We start from the raw sequence: 22,093 nt of genomic DNA, 5'->3' as shown, positions 1-22,093 counted from the left end.
TACAGCACAGAGCGGGCCTGAGAGGCATGGATGAATGGCCAAAGCTTGGGGAACACTAGCTTTGCAACAACTCCCATTTTTTTGAGACAGGGTCTCGTGTAGCCCAGGCTGGCCTCAAACTCTCTAGGAAGCTGAGGATGGCCTTGAACTCCTGATCCTCCTACTTCCACTTGCCAAGTGCTGGGATTATGATCATGCACCATCACACCTGGCCCTTTTTAAACTACCAGGGTCCTTAAAAGGCCCAGAAGGGGAGAGAGAGAAGCCATGAGGGAGGGTCCCAGACATTGCCCAGTCCTGCCCCACTCAGCCCAGCACCAGCACAGCAGGGCTGACTCAGAAGCTGGCACATCCCCGTGAAGAACAGAACACTCACCAAGATCTCAGCAGCAACCTGAGAGTGGGGAGGAGAGAGAGGAGGGAGAGAGGGGAGGCAAGAGTCAGAGGCCGGGGTGACTGGCCAGAGGACCCTGGAGCCCCAAGGCCTAGCTCAGAGTGGCAGAGGTCCCGAGAGACCCCAGGGTCACAGTGAAGGACTGGGAGGGATATCGCCTTCCTCTATCCTCTGGGCTAGAACTCAGAGCAGAAGACAGGCCTGGGAATTTGTTTGTTTGGTTTTGGTTTTTGTGTGTGTGTGTTGTGTTTGGTTTTTCTGTGTAACCCTGGCTGTCCTGGAACTCACTCAGTAGACCAGGCTGTGCTCAGACTCACAGATCTGCCTGCCCCGTCTCCCAGGTGCTGGGATTAAAGGTGTGCGCCGCCACCACCACCCATTGAGAATAGTTAAAGTGTAGCTCCCCAGAAGGAGAATGACACCCTTTATACCCAGTACCCGAGAATAGCCTGCAGGCCCCAGCTTGTCTGACATCTAGAGGAAGGAAAGCCCACGTCACTAGCCTACAGAGCCACTGGGCAGGGGACTGGACAGGCACAGATTCTGGGAAGTGAATCAGTGTCTGGCTCTGTCACCTTAGCTCCCCAGGTCACAGACAGAAAGGCAGGACAGCTGAGGTCTGGGAGTCACGGGCACGCAGCATAGGTGGGCACTACGAGCATTCTCTTTAAGAACAGCTTGTGGAGCAGACATTGTGGCCAGGACTTTTGTGAGCCAAGATGCTCTAACCCAGAATGTCTGGGAATAAATCCAGCTAGTCTCCATGCGCCTCAACTGTCACCTTAGTCCTTTCCCCAGCATCCTGCCAACCATCGTATTCTCCTGCACAGACCAAGATTCTAGTCTTTATTTAGTTTTGAGACAAGGTTTCAACTATGTAGCCCTGACTGGCCAGGAACCCACTACGTAGGCCAGGCTGGACCGGAACTCACAGAGATTTGCCTGTCTCTGCTTCTGAGTGCTGGGATTACAGGTGTGCACCACCACACCTGGCTTCTTTCCTTCTCTTTGAAGACAATGTCTCACTCTATAGCAGCCCAGGTAGGCCTTAAATGAATCCTGCTTCCGCCTTCTGAGTTATGGGATTACAGAAGATGCCACCATGTTCAAGGTCTCACGGAGCTTTAAAAAAGACTAAGGGGGTTGGAAAGAAAGTTCTGTGGATAAGAGCAGGTACTGCTCTATCAGAGGACTTGAGTTTGGTGTTCAGCACCCACGCCAGGTGGCTTACAAATGCCCATAACCTCAGCTCCAGGGGAGAAGCTGCCCTCTTCTGGCCTCTGCAGGCACTGCACTTATGTACTCAAGGAAACACATATACACATTAAAAAGAAAAAATTATGACTGAGATAGTGGAGAAGCTCTAAGACCCTGGGTTTGAACCACAGCATCGTGAAAACAAGACTTCTCTATATGATTTGCATAAGTCCATATGTATTGTATATACTGGTGCTTCTTTTATCTAGATGAAAACGATACTCATAGTCACCAGGAGGTAACTACATGGACGATGTGGCTCTCAAGTGTCTACCGCATGAGGCCAGAGTCAGGCAGCTCCTTTACCCACCCTGGAATTTTACGATCATATTCCCCATTGCAGAAATACTTAATTTCATTTTGCTTTAAATGTCAAACAATGATGACCCTCGTTTAAGGCTTATGGGCTACTCGGGGCTTTCAATACTTTCAATCACCTCGTTGAGTCATGGGGGGCATTGTGCGGAGTGAAGTAAGCCAGCTACGAGCACACAAGTCCCTAAGGTGATGTTTGCAGAGGGGTCAAATCCAGAGACAGAAGGTAGGCTGTTCTGGGGTAGAGGGAGAGGAAACGAGGAACCACTAGCTCATGGGCTCAGAGTTTCAGTTTTGTTAAAAGAAGAGCAGTTGGGGGTGGGGTAGCAGCGATGGCTGTGCAGTGTGAGTGCATTGGATGCCACGGAAGAATGACTAACTGAGCCAGGGAGGACTCAGTCAAAGCACTTGCCAGGAGCACCTGCTGAGTTTGATTCCCGGAGCTCACAGGGGTGTGTGTGTGTGTGTGTGTGTGTGTGTGTGTGTGTGTGTGCATATCTGTAGTCCCAACACTCCAGTGAGAGCTGGAGAAAGCTTGCAAGGCCAGTAGCAGTGGAACAGGAGAGACCCTGCCTTTGTAAAGTGGGAGGAGAGAACTGCCTTTGTAAAGTGGGAGGAGAGAACTGCCTTTGAACGCCGCTATAGGCCACTTCCCTCCCGCTTCTTTCTTTCAATAGTGCTTTTGATAGAGTCCTGAAACTCACTATGCAAAACAGGTTGGGCTTGAACTTGCAGGGAGCCTCTGCTGGACTTACAGGAGAGGTTTATTCTGCCCATCTTATTTTAACTGCTATAAGCAGGAAACTATTTATATATACAAAAAGAAAGCCCGATTTGAATAACTATATTAAGTGATGACTATGGGGGGGGTAGGTTTTTTCCTTTAGCTCTATTTTCTAAAGTTTTATGAAAGAGATAAAACTTTGCTAGTTGTTAGAAACTGAGCTGACGCTGTATCAGGATCTGCGCCTTATTCACGGAGAAGCTGCTGAGCCTCTGTCAATGCAGGGCTCTGGTTCAAAGGATCCCTCCACTGCCTCTACCTTGGTTCTCTCTCTCTCCTTCTCTTGCAAAGCAGTTGCTGGGCCAGGACCACCACTGCCCCACCAGGACCCAAGGCAGACCAGGTACCAGGCAGCCGCATTCCCTAGAGAACGGATGTTGGTGAAATCTAAGATCAAAAGCCCCCCCCCCCCCCCCGCTACACCATGAGGATGCTCACAAATACTAAATAAATACCTGCTGGGTGTGTGTGTGTGTGTGTGTGAAATGTGGGCTCAGTAAACGATGGTGGGGTTACCCATGGTTAGCGCCTATGAATGTACTTGTATATAATTGAAAACATCTTTTGACTGGGATCCTGGAGCTTCTGACACTGTAATTCCAGAACAGGACTGGGCAACTAGGCCATGGTTTCTTGAGCAAGGAGCTGTATGGGAGATTATGGTGCTGGGTCCTAGAGGGTATTGTATAAGCCAGATTGGAGTTGGGTGGACCTGAGTGTCAATCAAACTGAAGCCACTCAGAAATTGTGGGCCTGTTATGGCTTCTTTTCTCCGCAGGAAAAACAAGATGGTACACAGAGGAGCATTAATGCCTGCTCAACACAGGGCGCCCCTTCTAAACTCTGTAACAAGGGCTTGGGGGTTGTTGGGGTTTTGTGTTGTTCTTTTGGAGACAGGGCCTCCTGGAGCTGAGGCTAGGCTCCTGCTCTTCCAGCCTCAGTTCCTCCCACTGCTGGGGTGTGCCTAATTTTGCAATTTCAGTTTTGTCAGGCTACCCTAGGGATTGCTGAGTTGACACTGGTGTCTCAGCTCCTGTTTGCTGGTGAAGCTGGGGCTCAGCTGGGACTCTGGGTTGGTCAATGCTCTTTCTAGGGACCAACTGCAATCCCTGGATGCTAGTGTTACCATTGGTGGCATCTGTGCCCATCTCCAGCATGGGGCAGCTCTTGCAGCAGGTGGGGATGGGGCAGTCAGAACAGACAGAGACCTGACTCAGGTCCACGGGGAGAACAGTGAGGACCTCAGTGGGGGCTCAAGAAAATGACTTGGGGCTGCCCAGCCTCTAAGTGCAGCTTTAGAGAAGCCTAAGAAGCAGAGAGGCCAGGAGCTCTGGTGACCCCTCCCCTGCCACTATTTGGTGGTATCTAGGCCATCACTGGACACAGGGTACCTGGGATACATCATCAGTGAGGGACAGCGGCACCAGCCTTTAGGAGTTTGCTAAACTTTGCCAAGTCACCCCTTTGATTTTTGCCTCATTTTTCAGACAGGAAATCCAGACATTTGGTTCTCAGGCCTTTTTCCCAGCAAGATTCCAAACCCATTCTCTCTGGGTCAGCTCTCCTTGCGCCAGATTTGCTGTGTGATTTGAGAAACCAGTCATCCTCTTGGACTTCCATTTCCCACTGCAGGCTTAGAGGTTTGACCCGGGTGATCTATGATTGCCATATAGTGCTGAAGGTCCCAGAGTCCACATGGGAAAGGCCAGGGAGGCAAGCTCCACCCTCCCACCCTCCAGCAAGCAAGCTCCACCCTCCCACCCTATGCTATAAATCCTCTTTGTAGAGTAGACCTAAACATGTCAGTCAAACCAGCCATGTCCCAGCCAGGAGCTTGCCCCACCTGAGAGTCATTCCTGGCAGGGACCCGCCAGCTGTCCAGTAGAGATGGGCGGGAATCTCACCTGAGCATCTTCCCGGGCTTGGTCTCGGTTTTCTCCTCCTTCCTCGCGATTTCCCTGTCACAGGACCATCGAGAAGTCAGGCCTAAACATCCCCCACAGGCACCCTACAGTCACCCATAGGTCTTGCTCAGTCACCTCTCTGAACCCCTTTTCATCTTTTACAACATGAAACAATTCCAGGGTAGGCCACGTGGCCCCCGGGTTACAGGACAGAGCCACCCATGTGGTTCTGGTCTATATGAAAGAGACCAAAAAAGTCACAACACCAGCCATCAAAAATGGATTCTCACAGGGCGGTGGTGGAGCACGGCTTTAATCCCATCACTTGGGAGGCAGAGGCAGGTGCATCTCTGTGATTTTGAGGCCAGCCAGGGTTACACAGAGAAATCCTGTCACAAAACAAAACAAAACAAAACCAACAACAGAAAAGGGGAACAATAGAGATTTTGAGGTGGAACCCCAGGAGGAGGCAAGGGGGTGGGGGGTGGGGGCATTCTCTCTTCTAGTCCATGGATGAATGAGCCTCAGAGCCATAACTCCACTCACCGTGGCCAGAGAAATGAGGATCCTCCTGAAGTGGCCAGATGTGTCTGAGCTCAGGGCATCCTCCAGGGACTTGTGATAATCTGAGATGGGAAGAAAGGTGTGAGCAGCTGCCAGCCAGGAGGCCTGGAGAGTGAGAGTCACACCTGAGCTAGGGCTGTGTCAGCAGGAGAGGTGGGACTGAACAGAGTCAGACCTTGAGGGCATCCAGCTATCTTCCTGCTGATGGGAGGGCAGCTGGTACTGAGACCTGCCCCTCCACACACCTGCATCAGCTCCCAAACGCTCCCATTATCTTCTCTCCCATTCGCTGGCCATTCATTTGGCTGTATTGTTAGGAAGTGATCCCAGGACCTTGTGCATGCTAGGCAGGGCTCTAGAGCTATAACCCCCCCCACACACACACACCCTCGACACCTTCCAGTGGAACCTCCCCACCTTCCCTCACTCTTTACCATCCCTCTTACACAGCACTCACTGAACCCCAAATTTTATCTGGGACCTTAGCGCCTCTCCTCCCCCACTTAAAACGACTGTGGTCTCAAAGCTCTGCAAGAGGAAAGTTGTTCCTAGAACAGAAGTCATAGTGTTTCAGAATGAAAATATAGGGCCACTTGACTAAAGCTTAACACTTTCAAGACAATGTAGTGTCGTGGGAACTCCTTCAATTGCAATAGTATCACAGTGTGGCGTAGGGTATAACAAGGCAGGGGAGACCGTTCTGAGGGTGGGTCTTTGTGTAACTACTCAGGCCCCATTCCCATGAAGCTGCCCTCCCTCTCATTAGCAGGCTAAATGCTCTCTCTGCTCCCCAAATTCTATCTAAATTGTCTTCTACAACCAGGACTCTCTTGGGGCAGCTGACTTTCCCAAATGGGGAGCTAGGTACACTAAGAGGTTTGTTGAAGTCCCATAGAAGGGCTGCGGAGACAGCACAGTCAGTAAAGGGCGTGTCACATGAGCATGAGGACCCGAGCTGGAGCCTCAGACCCACGTTCCCAAAACCAAACAAAACAGGCATCCTCCAGCCAGGGATGGGAAGAATGGAAGCTGGGCTTCCTTAGCCATCAGCCTTGCCAAACTGGCCAGCCCTAGGCCAGTAAAAGACCCTGTCTCAAAAAGCAAGGTCAACAGGAAAGGGTGCTTGCTGCCAAGCCTGATGACCAATCAAGCCTGAGTTCAATTCTTGGAACCCACACAGTAGGAGAGAATGGACTTCAGAGTTGACCTTTGACCTGCGCATGCACACACAACTTATAAAAAATAAAATAAGGTGGATGGTACCTGAAGACACGCCTGAGACCGAAACCTGGTCTCCATCAATACACGTATCCCTGCATGCACACACACACAGAGTCACGGAGGTGGTAAGTCAGAGCTGTGCGCTAATACTGTCAGCTGGGGACTCCCTGTTTCCCAGCAGCACTGGGCCCCATCCTCTCACACTTACCCTCCTTGTAGGCCTCGTTGATGGCCCGGATTTCAGCATTGGTCCGAGTAGCCAGGATTTCAATAAGAGTCTTTTCATCTGTGCCAGCTCCCTGGAAATTCCACGCAAAGGACATGTCCATTGCGGTGCTGACCCTGAGTACCAGTACCCACCCCATCCCATCCTCTAGTGTGTGCACTGTACCTCCATAGCTTTCTTCAGCTGCTTAGCATCATAATGGGCTGGGGGCATCATGAGACCCAGGATCAGCCTTGCCAGGTCTCCCGAGATCTCAGACTTCAGGTCAGCCATTAAATCCTGCAAGGACAAAGCCAAGGTCACACCAGTCTCCGATCCACATAGAAATCGCCCCCATCTTTGATTGTGCCCCCACTAAGCCATCCCATACACACATCGCTCGCTGATCACAAGGAACTAGGGAAACAGAGTGACCGGAGACTAGAACATTCCGAGACCAGGTGGAGGTCTCATTACCATGAACCCCCCTGGAGTCTAATTACACAGAGCTGGCACTGACAGGCTGAATTTCACTAGGGAGGTGTAAAGATCTGAGGCCCAGACTAGGGAGGAAGGACCCTTACCCGGCCAAAGTGAGATTTGAAGGTCTGTCGGATCTGCTGCCGCTGGGCATTGCTACGGTGTGTGATGATGTCGATGATGGTGGCTTCATCAGTTCCTGGATCACCAAAGCCCACATGCCTCAGAGGAGGCTCTGTGGCTCAGCTTTCCCAACATCCCCCCAATGAGAGTTCCCACCAGTCTCTGTCAGGGTAAAGGCCTGGGTTGGTGGCCATGTGCTCCTGGCCCTTCTGGGATCCCTGCCCCAGGCTCCTTGCTTTCTCCTGTCATGCCACTGGATGAGATAAAACGACATCCAGGAAGGTGGGAGGCACTGGCTGATGAGCCTCTGGTTGGCAGGTGGGGTGACAGTGATGCGTTGGGTGTCAGAGCCTCTGAGTTCTAATCTTGGCTCTGGCAATGGCTGCCGACCTTGGGGAGGTCCTTTTCTCTTTCTGGGACTCAGTTTCCACACCTCTAACATGAACAGGACCAAGAGATCCTCCTAACCCTGTGATCTCGGCAGTTAGTGACTGTGTTTGACGGTGGATCCCAGGACCCTCTACGTACAGCAGGTTGGCTGAAGGCATTGCGGCACTACCTCCTGCCTGTCAGGTGAGTGCCACCAACCTCAGGTCTGACACAGGGATCTAATTTTCAGAGCATTTGCCCCCACAGTCTCACAGTCATAGAGACGCTACGTAGGCATTACTCTTCCTGAGAAGAATTCACTGAGACCCAGGAGGTGCAGGACCCCTTGGGAGTAGCTGCTGGGTATATGGAAGGAGGTAAGACACTAGAAACCAACCCCCCCATTCCCTTTCCCAGCAAGGGCTTTCCAGGCCCAGCTGGGTGCAGGCAGCTGACCATCCACTTGTACAGTGGCTTTCTTCCCCCACTGTCAGCAAACGCAGCCTGGAGGAGCCAACAGTTGTGGTACTTTGAGTTCTCAGGTCAATGGACTTCATTTTACACACTGGGAAAGTGAGACCCAGAGCTGTTTAAGGACTTATCCAGAGTCACACCGAGTCAACACCTAAAGTTTCATGGCCAATACTTTCTTCCACACCAGGCTCCTGCTCAGAAACTGGAGGAGAGACACTTAGGTGTCCACAAAATACTCGGGTCAAATTCATTCCAAAGCCTCTCCTATCCTTCCCTCCTACCTGAGGTGGAGGAAGCTCCTACACACCCCTCCTCATCCTGCAGAGCCTAGCTAGGCTTCATCCCTAGGCTTCATCCCTCCCTTTGCCTAGCCCCTTGCTGCCAAACCTTCCAGGCTGCTGCCTATGGGCCTTCTCTGGTCCTCGTCATCCTTACCAATTCCCTTCATGGCTTTCCGCAGGGCCTTGGCATCAGCATCAGGGTTGAAGTCATTGGCTGCAAACACAGTTCCCCTCAGCTGTAAGAAGGAGAATGAGGCTCAGCAGGTGTCTGGAGGCCCCTGGGGAGTCAGATCTAGAGAGGGGCATGCAGAGTGGCAGGGGCTTTCCAGGCTGAGTCCCAAGCCAAGCAGCTTGGGGAAGAAGGCACAGCAGACAAAGCCCACTAAGGGCTGAGAGAGCAGAGAGTCTCAGGCCCGGAAACAGGTGAGTGCTGGACAGGAAAGGGGGTAGCTCCTGCAATCGGACTTGGCTCAGTCTCAGCTCCAGAGACTGACCATTCCACTGGGGCCCCTCAGCATCCCACCCACCCTGCCCCGGTGCCCTGATGCTGATGTAGACATGGCTCCTCCGTAAGGAGGCCAAAGAACTCAGAAGCAGAATAGTTTCCAAAATTTAGTCATTACCCAATGACGTTCATGCTGCTTCCTGTATTTGCTATTTCTTAATTTCTTTTTTTTTAAATTTTGCTTCAGTGGTTTTTGGGTTTTACTGTTGTTTTATTTTGTATAGAGACAGGGTTTCACTATGTAGTAGCTCTGCCTGGTCTGGAACTCCCTAAAGAGACCAGCATGGTCTCAAACTCAGAGATCTGCTTGCCTCTGACTCCCTGGATGTTGGTAATAAAGTGGGCATCATCACACCTGATCTTTGCTTAAACAGTTTTATTTAGAATAATTTGAGGAAGGGGTGCTTAACATACTAAGCAACATCTCAGCCCCGACAGATCTATCTTGAAGTACACTTAGTTAGATCAGGCTGGTCTTGAACTTATAGAGATCTGTCTCTGCCTTCTGAGCCCCAGGTTTAAAGGCATGAACCACCATGCTTAAACTTTTATAAATACTTTTTTATATCCTTTGTGCTAACAAGTGCCTGCCACATAACGGACATTTAAAAAAACACTTAACACATTAATAAATCGGTGAAAAGATATTCTTCCATGATGGCAATTAAGCTGAAAGCCTCCTGCTTGCTAGGCAAACACTCTACTACTGAGCTATATCCCCAGCTTTGAGATAAAAATAACTTTATACTTTATGTACTATCGCAATCTAGAAAGAATGTATCCTATGTCATTAACAGGTGATCACCCACAACAAAAAAATGTAGTGCCTGGCCCCACTCAGGTTAAAGGTCACCAAATTTAAGACAGTATTGCTTGCCAAGACCACAGAACTTTAGTCCAGCTCCCTTGGCTCTCTATGTAAAAGGGCAGCCGGCTTGTACAACACAGTTGCAGCATCAGGTCTTGCCAAAAGCACTGAACTTAAGGCCTCTGTGTCTAAGGGCAGCCACCTCGGACAGCACCAAGCTGATTTTTACTTATCAGAAAGGCTGGTGGAACTGAAAAGGGGCAGCTCTTTGTGAGGGTGGTTGTTACTTAATGCCGTGGGAAGCATATATATAACCTGACGTCTCCTGCAGTGCTAGTGTTTGCCTTCAAATTTAAGGAAGAGTAGAGCATCAGACTTCAAGAGCCTTTGGACCACCAGGACCGCCACGTGTAACCCCCTTTCTTGAAAGGTTCAGGCATAGAGGCCATGAGGAGGGTGAGGACCCAACAGTGTCTAGACTGGTTTTCCAGGAGCCTCTGTGAAGCCTTTCATCCTGTCCTTTGCCTCCGCCCGTATGAGGGTGCTCAGGAGTACACCCCTGAATCCTAGGGGTACCCTCTGCTCTACCGAGGGCAGCTCAGTATGCGAAGCCCAGCTGCCAGGCCCAGGATGCAGAGGCCCCCACGGAACCAGCCCAGTCTCACTGGAGGAAGCCCTGTTAGTAAAGAGCAGGCAGAACAAACACTTCCCAAGACTGTTAGAACCAAGGCAGGAATCTGGAAGCTTCAGGTGGAAGACGTCTCAGCGCAGGTTGGCCACCAGGGGGCAGCTGGGGGTCAACCAGCTCAGCGGGAAAGGCGCAAGCAGAAGTGTGGAAGGCAGTGATCAAAGAGGTCAAGCAGGGAATGGGGAGGGTCTGACCTCGACTCGGGACACTGCACTAAGTTCCCACATCTGATAGGCCACCTGTGCTGCCTCCGGGAAGAACTGGCCAGCCGCACTGGAATGGAGGGGGTTCGGGGAGAGGATGGGAGGGAATGTCATCATGGGCAACACCCCACATGTCCAGCACACTCTTATGCCCAATACTCACATACAATCAACACACACACACACACACACACACACACACACACACCCCTAACACAACACAGACCTATCTGGCTTTACTTCTCCAGCCTGAGTTCATCAGAAAACCCTCTAGTCCAGAGATTCTTCTGTCCTCCCTTGAGCTCCTATGCAGTGGGGCTTTCCCCAGCAGCCTTGTTGGTCCCAGGCCCAAGCAGGACAGTCCCTCAATCTCTTCCTTCTTCCTTATAGCACGGGTGCCTCCTGTCTCAAATCCGCTCTCAAATAAGCCAAGGGCGGGGTATGGTTGAATCATTCCCATATCTCTTTTTTCAAGGCACCTGGACATGTGAGGGGCCAGTGTGTGTGGCATGGGATTTGTGGCCTCTGTGGCCCAAGCATAGTCAATGGGAAGCTCTCATATCCCTTCTTTAACTTGCCATTGAACCCTGGAGAAGGAAGTCACAGCACCCACAATTTCCTGTGTATAAATAGGTCATGTCCTGACATAGTCACCTAGTTTAATAGTCCAGGAAGGGCTCCTGTAGCCCGTCTGCTGCCTCATCTCTTTCCCCAGCTCTCCACAGAAAGCATTGGTGGTCACAGGAAGAAGCCAAGTCAATCCTCATCACCAGGCCTTCTTAGAGGTGATTCCTCAGACCTTCTTCTCCAGCTCTTTTGAGTCAAGGTCTCACTATGCAGTTCTGTTTGGCCAGGGATTTGCTATGTAGACCAGGCTGGACTCACAGAGATCTGCCTGCCTCTGGTGTGTGCCACCATGCCCAGCTTATGTCTTCTGAGTTCTAATTCCTGGTCCAGACAGCAGACTGACTTCTAAGTTCACACAACAGAGAGTTCTACATATAGTAGACTACACCTGTTCAGCACACACACACACACACACACACACACACACACACACACACACACACACACACACCATGACAGCAGAGACTGGAATGCCAAAGGCCACTTTCCCCTCGTCTGGCATTCCAGCCTCAGAAGAGACCCAGAGTCATGTAATCTCCCATCTACTGGGGACTGTCACCAGAAGAGTCAGGCCACCCTTCCACCCTGAGGCCCTGAACCCCCTTACTCATCGTCTCCTCCACACAGCTTCAACAGAGCCTTCTTGTATTCACCCGAGGTATCATTCTGGGGAGAGAAGAGGAAAGATGACCTCAGACACAGCCCCGGCTCTTCTGGCACAAGTGGGGGTGGACAGAGCACTCACTCACACCAGCCCTGCCTCTCCTCCTGCCTGCAGTGGCTGAGGCCACCAAACAGTACAGTGTGGGTCACTATCCAGCGATCAGCGCCCTGGGAAAGACGGGAAGGAACAAGTCTCTAGAGTAGGTCGTCTGTCACATTTCCTGAGGCATAAATACTTCCAGGAATAGCCATCCGCTGCCATGCTGATGTCATTAAAACATGGAATTCCCAGATGCTTGCTATTCTCCGTGACCCTGGCATTCCCCTGTCCCAGGTGCAGCACATCCAGGGGAAACACTCCATAGAAGGGCAGTTCCAGGAACAAACCCATGGGAAACCGCTCAAAGTCAAACAACTATTTGATCAAGCCACATGACGATATAGTTGTCTTATTCCTTGAGACTTTGGAATGGGCCTCAAAATGTTTATAGTTATAAGAAGTTCCCAGGAAAAGACCCTGTGCAACAGCATCGTAGCTTATTCTAGATTTTTCCAAACTTATTTCCCCATGGAATGTCCAGGGCATGATACCCATAAAAATCCTCTCCGGATACCATTTATGAGTACAAATTGGATCATTTCCCCTGTGGGCTTATAAAAACTACTATGTCTGATGATCTCTTGGCAAGGCCTCATGGGACGGCCACCCCTGAGATAGCACTAATTACCCAGCAGACTCCAGCGTTTCCTAATTAATGCTCACTTGGATGCTTCCATGAATTCTGCACAGACTGTGGACACCCACTGCTCTTGGGACAGCACCCTGGCCCTTAAAGACTATTTGCAAGCCCCGCAGCATCAGTCACGCCTTGCTTTTTTAAAAAAAATATTTATTTATTTATTATGTATACAGTATTGTGTCTGTGTGTATGCCTGCAGGCCAGAAGAGGGCACCAGACCCCATTACAGATGGTTGTGAGCCACCATGTGATTGCTGGGAATTGAACTCAGGACCTTTGGAAGAGCAGACAATGCTCTTAACCTCTGAGTCATTTCTCCAGCCCTCATGCCTTACTTTTTAAAGTTTTCTTTACTTTTACTTCAAAGTATGAGTGTTTGCCTGCAAGTATGCACGTGCACCATATGAGTGTAGTGCCTGAGGAAGCCGGAAGTGGGCATTAGATCCCTTAGAACTAAAATTATAGATAGCTGTGAGCCCTCATGTGGGTGCTGGGAACTGAACCTGGCTGCAGGAACAGCCAGTGCTCTTGATAGCTGAGCCATTGCTCCAGCCTCCATGCTTTCTCTGCTCCCCTGCCCACCTCGTCCCCAGTCCTGCTCACCTTGATCATGCTGTACAGAGACTTCTCATACTTGGTTCGGAAGATCTCACGAATGTCAAGCATGTCCAGCTCGCTCCTGGAGACCATGATGCGGATCAGGGTGTTGTCCCGAGTCCCCAGGCCCTGGAGGACAGAGGGCAGGAGGGACAGCATTCATGGCCAATGTCTGACCATCTGCTCTGCACTTTTGGAGTAGCCAAGAAGGGCTGGGACAGCCCACGCTTGGGGATCTCCCAGAGCAAACATTCATTTGCTCTACTGTGCCGTGGAAATGTCATAGGTGTCTGTGTTATAGGAGAAAAAGTCTGGGAAATGCTGTCCTTTGGAACACGCCTAGAGGGACAGCATTATGGATGTGGAGAGATAACTGACAGATGCTGAAGTGTTTTCTAAAGTGGTCTGATATACATACATAGGAATCTTCTGATCTGTTACTTATTTTTAGGGTTTAAAACTTTTTAAAGATTTATTTTCATTCATGTATCTGCTTGTATGTATGCCATATGTGTGCAGGTGACTGCAGAGGACAGAAAGGCTGTGAGATCCCTTGGGTTAGTGTTACAGGCAGTTGTGAGCTGTTTGATACAGGTTCTGGGAACCTAACTCAGGTCCTCTGGGAAAGCAGTAAGTGCTCCTAGCCACTGTGCCATTTCTCCAACTCAGAAAACCTTTCAAAATTACATTTATTTATTTGTGTGGGTACACACCTGGCTTGGAATGTGTATGGAAGTCAGAGGCAAGCTTTGGCAATCTGTTCTTGCCTCCCGTCATGATGGTCCAAGGACTGAACTAAATTGTTGGGCTTGGCAGCAAGCACCTTTACCTGTCAGCCTGGTTTTGTGCCTTTGTGACAAGGTTCAGGAAGACCTTGAACTACAGATCCTCCTGTCCCACCAAGCCAAGCTGTGGGAACGCAAGGACACACTACTTAGCTCTGCTTTCTTTCTTTATTTATCCACCCATTTATTTATTTACTTATTAATTAATTCATGAATTAATTGGACTTTTGGACAGGGTTTCTCTGTGTATCCTTGGCTGTCCTGGAACTAGCTCTGTAGACCAGGTTGGCCTCAAACTCACGGAGATCTGCCTGCCTCTGCCTCTTGAGCGCTGGGCCCACATCCTGTGGTCCTCCTGAAAGCTAGCTGAACACAAACCTGAGCGAGTCAGCAAGCAGATCCCCTATGATTTCTACCTCAGTTCTGTCCTAACTTCCTGACTTTCCTTAGTGATGGACAGTGTCTTAGAAGTATAAGCCAATAAATCCTTTCATCCCCTAAGTTGCTTTTGAACAGAATTTATTTATTTATTTAGGTCTTTTTTGTTATTTTGCCCCATATCCCTTACTCCAATCCTGGTCACAATACTCTTACAGCAACAAAAATCAAGGCTCTTTCTGGCCACTGGACACCAAGGATTTGGTAAAATCCCCGCAGTCTTGAGGGCGTGGGCAGAGGCTACCCTCCCCCAATCTCATTCTTACTATCCCGACTACTTACCTTCATGGCCTTGAACAGCCTTTCAGCAAAGTATTCTGGGGTACTGCGGATGCACTTCACTGGAGAAGGGGAGGGAAAAGGGAGAGGAGGAAAAGGTAGTTATCCCCATGCCTCAGAAAAGGGAAGGCACCCATAGGGCTCGCTCACTAGGTCCCTCCCTTTTCCCTTCCCCTCCATTTCCAGACCTGGGTGTGCTGGGAAGTGCTTTACAGCTGAGATCTAGCCCACACCCTTTCGTTTTTACTTTGAAATAGTTATTTGCTAAATTGCCTGGGCAAATTTACTCTTGTAGCCCAGGCAGGCCTTAAACTTGCAGTCTTCTCTAGTAAGTCCGGTCATCCCTCTGCCTTCATTTAACAGATGAGAAAACCAGGGCCCTTCTAGGCAAGGTGACTTGCCCCAGCTGAGCGGGATACTAGGGAGAGGTCCTGGGTTTGAATCTGGACTCATCAGCTTCTGGCTTCCCTTACAATCAAGGTAACCCTGATCTATTACAAGCAATTCCTTGACAAGGGACTCAGTCTCCATGCACTCAGGTTCGTCACCTGCTAAGTGGCAATATGGCGGTGGTGGCCTCTGCCCTCTAAAGACTCAATACCGTGTGGTGCCTGGCACGCAGACCCTCCAAGGTCTTTGATGGCTATTATCTCAACCTAAAGTGAGTGTTTTCTACCCTCATCACACAGGACATCGCTGTCTATGGCTGAGTTCCACCCCATCTCCAGCCTTAGCCATGTTGCTCAACCAAGCCTCTACCACCTGCTTTTCTCTACTCTAACTCCACCCCATGGGAATCCCTTTCATTCCAATCCCCTTACTTCTGGGATGACATCCCCGACTCCATTGCGGCCTCCAGTACATACCCACAGCCAACATCAGCTTCTCAAAGTCTCCAGACAGCTCCCCTCGGATACTGGCTTCGATGGGCTTCCCCGTGGTCTTCAGATACTCATCAAACACTGAGGGAGGCAGACAGACAGACAGACATGCCATGCCATCTAACAGGGCTGCCACAGCAGTAACAAAAGACCACAGACTTTTGAAGGGGATGGAGAAATAGCCAAGAATCAAACATTAGCAGGAGGCTGGGGCTGGCACTTCGGTATGGTGGCTGGGAGGTGACAGAGTTGTGTCGTGTCTGCTATACAGGTCTCTATCTTGAGACAGGGTTACTAGTACTGTCCTGGTAATAACTCAGGTAGGGAACCTCACAACCCACAACAGGGCTAGTATTTGGTTTGGAGATCAAGTGGCTCTTGTGTACCATCAGTAGAAAAGGAAAAGAGGAAGGGGTTCTCAGGGCCACCCGAGGAGGTGCTGCAGTTTTTGGGAACTCACCCAATCGGAGGTGCTGTTTGCTACGGTTTCCCAAGATATAGATGAACTGGGCCTCGTCTGTTCCCCATTTCAGCTCCCCCGCCTCGTATAGGTCCTGAGAAGGAAGAAGAGAGGGAGACATAACAGAAAGAAAAAGCCCAGGAAGACAGGACAGGCGCAGAATAACTGCCTGATCCTGGACAGGGCAGCTACTGGTGACCTCTTGACCTTTCTTCCCATCTTCCTGTCTATGGAAGCTCCCACTCCACCTTCACTGATGAATCAGACATCACCCCTGCTTCTTCCAAAACTACCCCTGTGGTCTGTCAGATGGCTCTTTCCTTCTCTCCCTTTCCAAAGCTCCCATAATTTCCTCTTTCTGCGTGTTTGTTTGGGTGTGTCAGAGGGTCAACCCTGGGTTTTGATTCTTAGAAATGGTCCACCTTGTTTGTTTGTTTTTTGAGGCAGTGTCTTCAACTTTTTACATAGGTGCTGGGGTTCAAATACAAGTTAATATTTTACTTCAACACACTCTCTGACTTCATTCATACATGATACCTCTAAAATAAACCTGCATCTGTTTTTCTGATGAAATCCTATAAAAAACAAGCTGTGATTCAGGGATTCCTGGTGCTTGATATAAAAGACTTCACCCTTACCCGACCCCAAAGCCCCTGACCGCTCCCCTTCCATAAGGCTCCTTACTGGGATGTAGAGACCTCCATCAACATGGCTTACCTGGACATCCTGCTGGACCAAGTCCTCGCTCACAACATCATCATTTTCCCGGGTTCCCTGGATGGAGAGACAAAGCAGTGTGTATTCCTAATGTATGGAGCCAGGGGTTGGCCCAGGAGAACGACTGAACAGGAGAAAAGCCCAGTGTTCATTTTGTAGAGAATTGTAGGGAGCCTCTCCCTGACCAAACAGGAGTCCTGGGAATGACTGAGGTCCTTCTGATACCTCCATCCCAGGGCGGCAGACAAAAGTCCTGTACTTTGTAGACACAGCTTTAGATGGCAAGGCCACAGGTCCTGGCATTCTCTAGGCCACTTCATGACAATGCCCAAGGGGTAAAGGATGATACAGGCTCTCACTATATATAGTCTTGGCTGACCCAGAACTTACTACGTAGACCAGGTTGCCTAGAACATACACTGAACCTTCTGTCTCTACCTCTCAAGTGCTGGAATTCTAGGCCTACAATCATGTCCCGCCTAGAGCTACACATTCATGTGCTAATACCAGGGTCTCCCACCCCCCTTACCCAAGAATTTACCCATGAGGATATGTGACTTGCATCCTAAGGTCTGAATGCTCAAGCTGTGAAATACCAGTTTTCCTGATTCTTTTATCGCACTGCCCAGGTCCTGGGCCCCACCCAATAGAGTAGCTTAGCAACGGGAAGGTACTTGACGGGAACTGGGCTAGCCATGCTGGGCTTTACTCCCAGCAATGCCAGGGTCTGAAGCTGGCCTCTTCCTCTGGTGCTGTGTGTTTTAGGGTTTCACAGCCCTCAACTCTCTCGGGGACTGTGGCAGAGTCAGCAAGCCTACAATCAGTGCCACGTGACTTACTTTTGAGATGTGAAGGCAACATCCCTGACTCCAGGATGTGGGGCAGGAATCTCCTCTCCAGAACACGTGGCTTTGAAAAGGGGGCAAAGGTCACACTTGCCCAATCCTGATAACTACCTGGCTGGTTAACGTGGAGTATAGGCTGCTATGGTAAGGGGGGGGTGGTGGACTGGGGAAAACGCTATATAACGGGGAAGGGACTGAAACGCTATATAATGGGGAAGGGACTGACAAGAAGGAACAGAGGCGGTCTGATTCGTGTGCAAAGCTTCAGACAGTTTGCACCTTGGGGCTGCATTTCAGTCACCACAATGCTTGTCCCCTGGGTGTCTGTGGTCACAGACTCTCATAGGGCCAAGCAGCGAGAAGACAGAGCAGGGTAGGCTCTCCAGCCACTGCATATATGCATAGTTTCTACGAATCAAAAGAATACAGAAATCTGGCTTTGGGGTAGGATCTTTCCATTTCTGGGTATTATTAATAAACATAAAGCTGCTCTTTAAGATTGTAATTATGTATATATGATTTCGACTGTGTAAGTGGGTGTGCGCACATGAGTGCAGGCATGTGCAGAGATCAGAAAAGGGTATCCTGTCAGATCCCCTGGAGCTGGAGTTCCATGCAGTGAGACGCCCCTTGTGGGGGCTGGGAACTAAACCCAGGACCTCTGGAACAACAGCTAGTGCTCTTAACCACTGAGCCATCTCTCCGGCCCCCATTGTTTTGTGTTTTGAGGTCACACGTAGCTCTCCTTGAGTTCATCTTCTTGTCTCCACCCACCCAACGCCAGCATTATAGGCACACACAATCATGCCTGGCTGTTTTCATGTAAAAAAATGAAAAAAAGGCAACCCAACATGGCAGGCTGGATTTGGTCATGGCGGCATAATTTATAGCCTCCTTAGAGGCCCTCGGGTGAGCTGGAGGATTAGAGCTTGGCAGAGGGGAGGCAGTGCAGGCAGGTCTCTCCCTTTGCGGGTACTTGAGGAGGGAAAGGAGGATGTGAATGAGGCATTTGTCTCCATAGGGCACAGCCTGTGTAACACAGGGCATTGGGACAAGGGTAGACCAGCAGACAAAGCCTAGGCTTCAGAGTGGCCTCTCAGGCTCCAAAGGATGAAAGAAATGGGGATGGGCAGTGATGGAGGCACGGCTAGAGGAGGCCCTTACACCCTGTAGTCCTCCTAGGCCGCTTGTTTGAGAATCAGTGAAAGGAGCCTGTGACTCCCATGGGGCGAGCTGTAGGGAGGGGCACATGTCTGCACATAGACTCACCTGAAGCAGCACTACCAGCATCTTCTGGAAGTGGCCGGAAGTGTCTCCAATGATGTCAGATTCCAGATCTCGCTCATAGGCTGTGGAAGGAACACAAGGTTCAAGTCTCATCCCAAAACCTCCAGGATCCAGAACTGAGGTCTTTTGTCCCCCCTGCCCCCATATGATTAGCTATTGTTATACACCCCAATCCAGTCTGCATGGCTACTATGGCCAAGTGCCTCTTCCCAGCCACTAGTACTAGGATACTAGGAAGTGGATTCTTCCTCCTTCCGTCCCCTTGTACCATCCTACTGCATAATCATCCTCACCTGGGCAGAGGGGTCTTCTACCCACAGCAACAAAACAACTGTCATAGAGTTCATATCTGATTGCAACACGGCTGACTTGCTGCTGGACTCTGAGCAAAACATCAGTGCTCTGTTGGCTACAAAGTCCTCTCCAGCCTCATCTGGGCCACCTAACTTACTGTTGCACAGGGCTCTACACACCATTGTTCCTTCCGCCAGAAGGACCATCTGTCACCCCATTCTCCATACAACAAGTTCCTCACTTCCTCCTGAGACAGGTTTTCTGACATAGGTCCTCTCTTGGGAATGTCTGGTTCCTGTTCATTTCCCTCATAAAATCTGACCACCGTGTCATTGTTATTTTTCTCTGAGACTCACTGTTATTTCACAAGGCTACAAGTTCCAGACAGAAGCCGGGCGATGGTGGCGCACGCCTTTAATCCCAGCACTCGGGAGGCAGAGGCAGGCAGATCTCTGTGAGTTCGAGACCAGCCTGGTCTACAGAGCTATTTCCAGGACAGGCTCCAAAGCCACAGAGAAACCCTGCCTCGAAAAACAAAAAAAAAAAAAAAAAAAAAAAAGTTCCAGATATAGAGACTACACTGCTTCTATCTATCACCATCTCCTGAGAACCTGTACACTGTCCAGCACAGAACAGGTACTTACCGCATGGACAGACAGAAAGACAGTGGATAGATATAGAGATATATATGGATGGGAAGATGGATATGGATGAGTAAATGGGTAGATGGATGGGTGGATAGATGAGTATATGGACAGGAAGTTAGATGGGTGTTGGATGGATAGATAAATGGTATATAGATGGGTGGGTAGTTGATGAATGGAAGGTGGTAAATGGATGGCCAGACAGACGGATGGGTCAGTGGGCAGGTGGACAGTGGGTAGACAGACGTTGGATGAATAGATGAATGGTAATGGATGGGTTGATAGATGATGGATGGTGGGTAGACAGTGAATGGGTGGGGAATGAGGGAATGGATGGATGGATGGGTTGATGGATGACAGATGAGTGGGTGGATGGATGAGGGGTGGATGGACATATGAGAGAATAGATGGACAGATGCTGGCTGGCTGGGCAGTGTGATGAAGGATGGGTGAGTGGGTGGATAACTGATGGTCAGGGGGACGGGGATGGGTAGTCTGTGTCCCCACCCTTGCAGTCTGAGTGTCATTCCCATCCATCTCACCATCTTTGTATGCGGCCACTAGCTGGTGCATCTGCTCATTGGTCCGGGAAGCCAAAATCTCAATGAGGCACTTCTCATCTGTGCCGACGCCCTGCCGGAGAGAAGGAACATGTGGGGTAGAGCAGAATGGGAAGCCTTAGTCACAAGGGACCCTGCAGCAGCCTGTGCTGTGACACCTCCTGCAGCCAGGGTGTCTTTGGTGCAGTTTCAAGGCATCATTTGGGAGATGCCAAACTAAGACTCAAGGCATGGGTTCTAGTCCCACCTATACAGCAGCTGTGATGATTTCTCATTAAGAAATGCAATCTTGGGATTAAGGCTGTGGCTCACTTGGTATAGTTCTTACCTGCCATGCAATAAGACCCTGTGTTTGACCCAGAGCTGCATAAAGCCAGGCATGGTAGGCATAAAGATCTAGTCCTAGTACTTGGGAGATAGAGGCAGAAAGAAGGTTTAGGAGTTTAAGGCCAGTCTGGGCTACATGATACCCTGACTCAATAAACAAATAAAAATTCAAAAACCAGCACAATCCTGCATTCTTTTCTCCCTAGAATCATGACTGAAAGCAAGATGGTCCATTGGCAACTTTACTGGCAACAGTGAAGTTTACTGCAGAGATTACACCTTTGCTGGCATTCCTGCACAAGCCTCAGAGCCTCCAAGTGTACTGCCAGAGTTCCGCCCATAGAGTACACGGTGTTCATTAAGTTGGACTGAATGATCTTTGAATGAATTCTCCAAGTTACCCACCCAATGGAGCACTTTGTACATAAAATGAACATTTATAAAACCTTCAACAACAATGACTTCATCTTTCTGGCCACAATTTTCTCATCTATACAACAAGGAAGCTCTTCATTACACTGCCAAATTTTAAGGCTGACCTGGAAGGCAATACATTCCCACATGGCCAACCGTACCCATTCACGAACTGAATCTATGTGTGGGAACTCAATGACGGCAGAGATCATAGACTTTATACACTGCAAAATGCCAGGTACAACCAAGGGCTGTTGTGTGTATTTTTTAGGGTGCTAGGGATGAAACCCAGAGCTTCCAAATAGGCATTCTATCTCTGAGTCACACACCTTAAACTGGGGGCTTTGTGTGTGTTTACACACATACACAAGTATATGCATACAGAGGTCAGAGGTCAGCTTCAGATGTCTTCTTTATCTCTCTCCACTTTAGCTTTCCAAACAGGGTCTCTTACTAAACCTAGAACTTGCTGTTCTGTCTAGATGGACTAACCAATCGGCCCTGGTGATCACCTGTTCCCACTCCCTACAACACGGGGGTTACAGAGGCTTTTATAGAGGATTTGAAGTCAGGTCTTCACGTTTGCCATAGCAAGCACTTACCCACTGGGCCATCTTTCCAGTGCCCCACTCCCCACACTTTTTAGGTCTTTTCTGTAACCTAGGCTACAGTCTCGAACTTACCATCTTCTTGCCTTCACTTCCCACTGCTGTGATTGCCAGCAGGCACTACCACACCTAACCAAGGGCTTTTTGCCCTCTTCCTAGAGGTCAGGTTAAGTCTTGCTCATAGCTGAACACACAGCCCCCAGCCTGGAATGTCCTCTGCACTCCTATCCACCAGAGCCTCTGCAGGCTTTTGGGTTCAACTTGGTCCTCTTAGACCCAGTGACTTCAATAATTAGTTTTTACTGTGCCCTCAGCTTCAAGTGTGTTGGACAGCATTTGTCTCCATATCTCC

General features: G+C 49.8%; 1 protein-coding gene across 2 annotated transcripts in view; it reads right to left on the bottom strand.

The window, feature by feature from the left end:
- Anxa6 (annexin A6) overlaps positions 1–22,093 on the bottom strand; it is a 53,115-nt gene that overhangs the window by 8,480 nt on the left and 22,542 nt on the right. The window contains exons 6-21 of one of the 2 annotated variants that reach the window (XM_075992564.1): positions 20,375–20,465; positions 18,877–18,956; positions 16,763–16,819; positions 16,046–16,139; positions 15,571–15,666; positions 14,708–14,766; positions 13,209–13,331; positions 11,810–11,868; positions 10,567–10,645; positions 8,526–8,607; positions 7,229–7,323; positions 6,831–6,944; positions 6,648–6,738; positions 5,201–5,280; positions 4,655–4,708; positions 377–394 (exon numbers count right to left, since the gene is read on the bottom strand). In XM_075992564.1, the coding sequence (XP_075848679.1) occupies positions 377–394; positions 4,655–4,708; positions 5,201–5,280; positions 6,648–6,738; positions 6,831–6,944; positions 7,229–7,323; positions 8,526–8,607; positions 10,567–10,645; positions 11,810–11,868; positions 13,209–13,331; positions 14,708–14,766; positions 15,571–15,666; positions 16,046–16,139; positions 16,763–16,819; positions 18,877–18,956; positions 20,375–20,465 (1,272 nt within the window). The remainder of the gene's footprint in view (positions 1–376; positions 395–4,654; positions 4,709–5,200; positions 5,281–6,647; positions 6,739–6,830; positions 6,945–7,228; positions 7,324–8,525; positions 8,608–10,566; positions 10,646–11,809; positions 11,869–13,208; positions 13,332–14,707; positions 14,767–15,570; positions 15,667–16,045; positions 16,140–16,762; positions 16,820–18,876; positions 18,957–20,374; positions 20,466–22,093) is intronic. The other variant, XM_075992565.1, reaches the window with a different exon arrangement.

This window comes from Microtus pennsylvanicus, chromosome 11 (assembly GCF_037038515.1).
Source record: "Microtus pennsylvanicus isolate mMicPen1 chromosome 11, mMicPen1.hap1, whole genome shotgun sequence".
Taxonomy (NCBI): domain Eukaryota; kingdom Metazoa; phylum Chordata; class Mammalia; order Rodentia; family Cricetidae; genus Microtus; species Microtus pennsylvanicus.
This window is presented reverse-complemented; position numbering and strand designations above follow the sequence as displayed.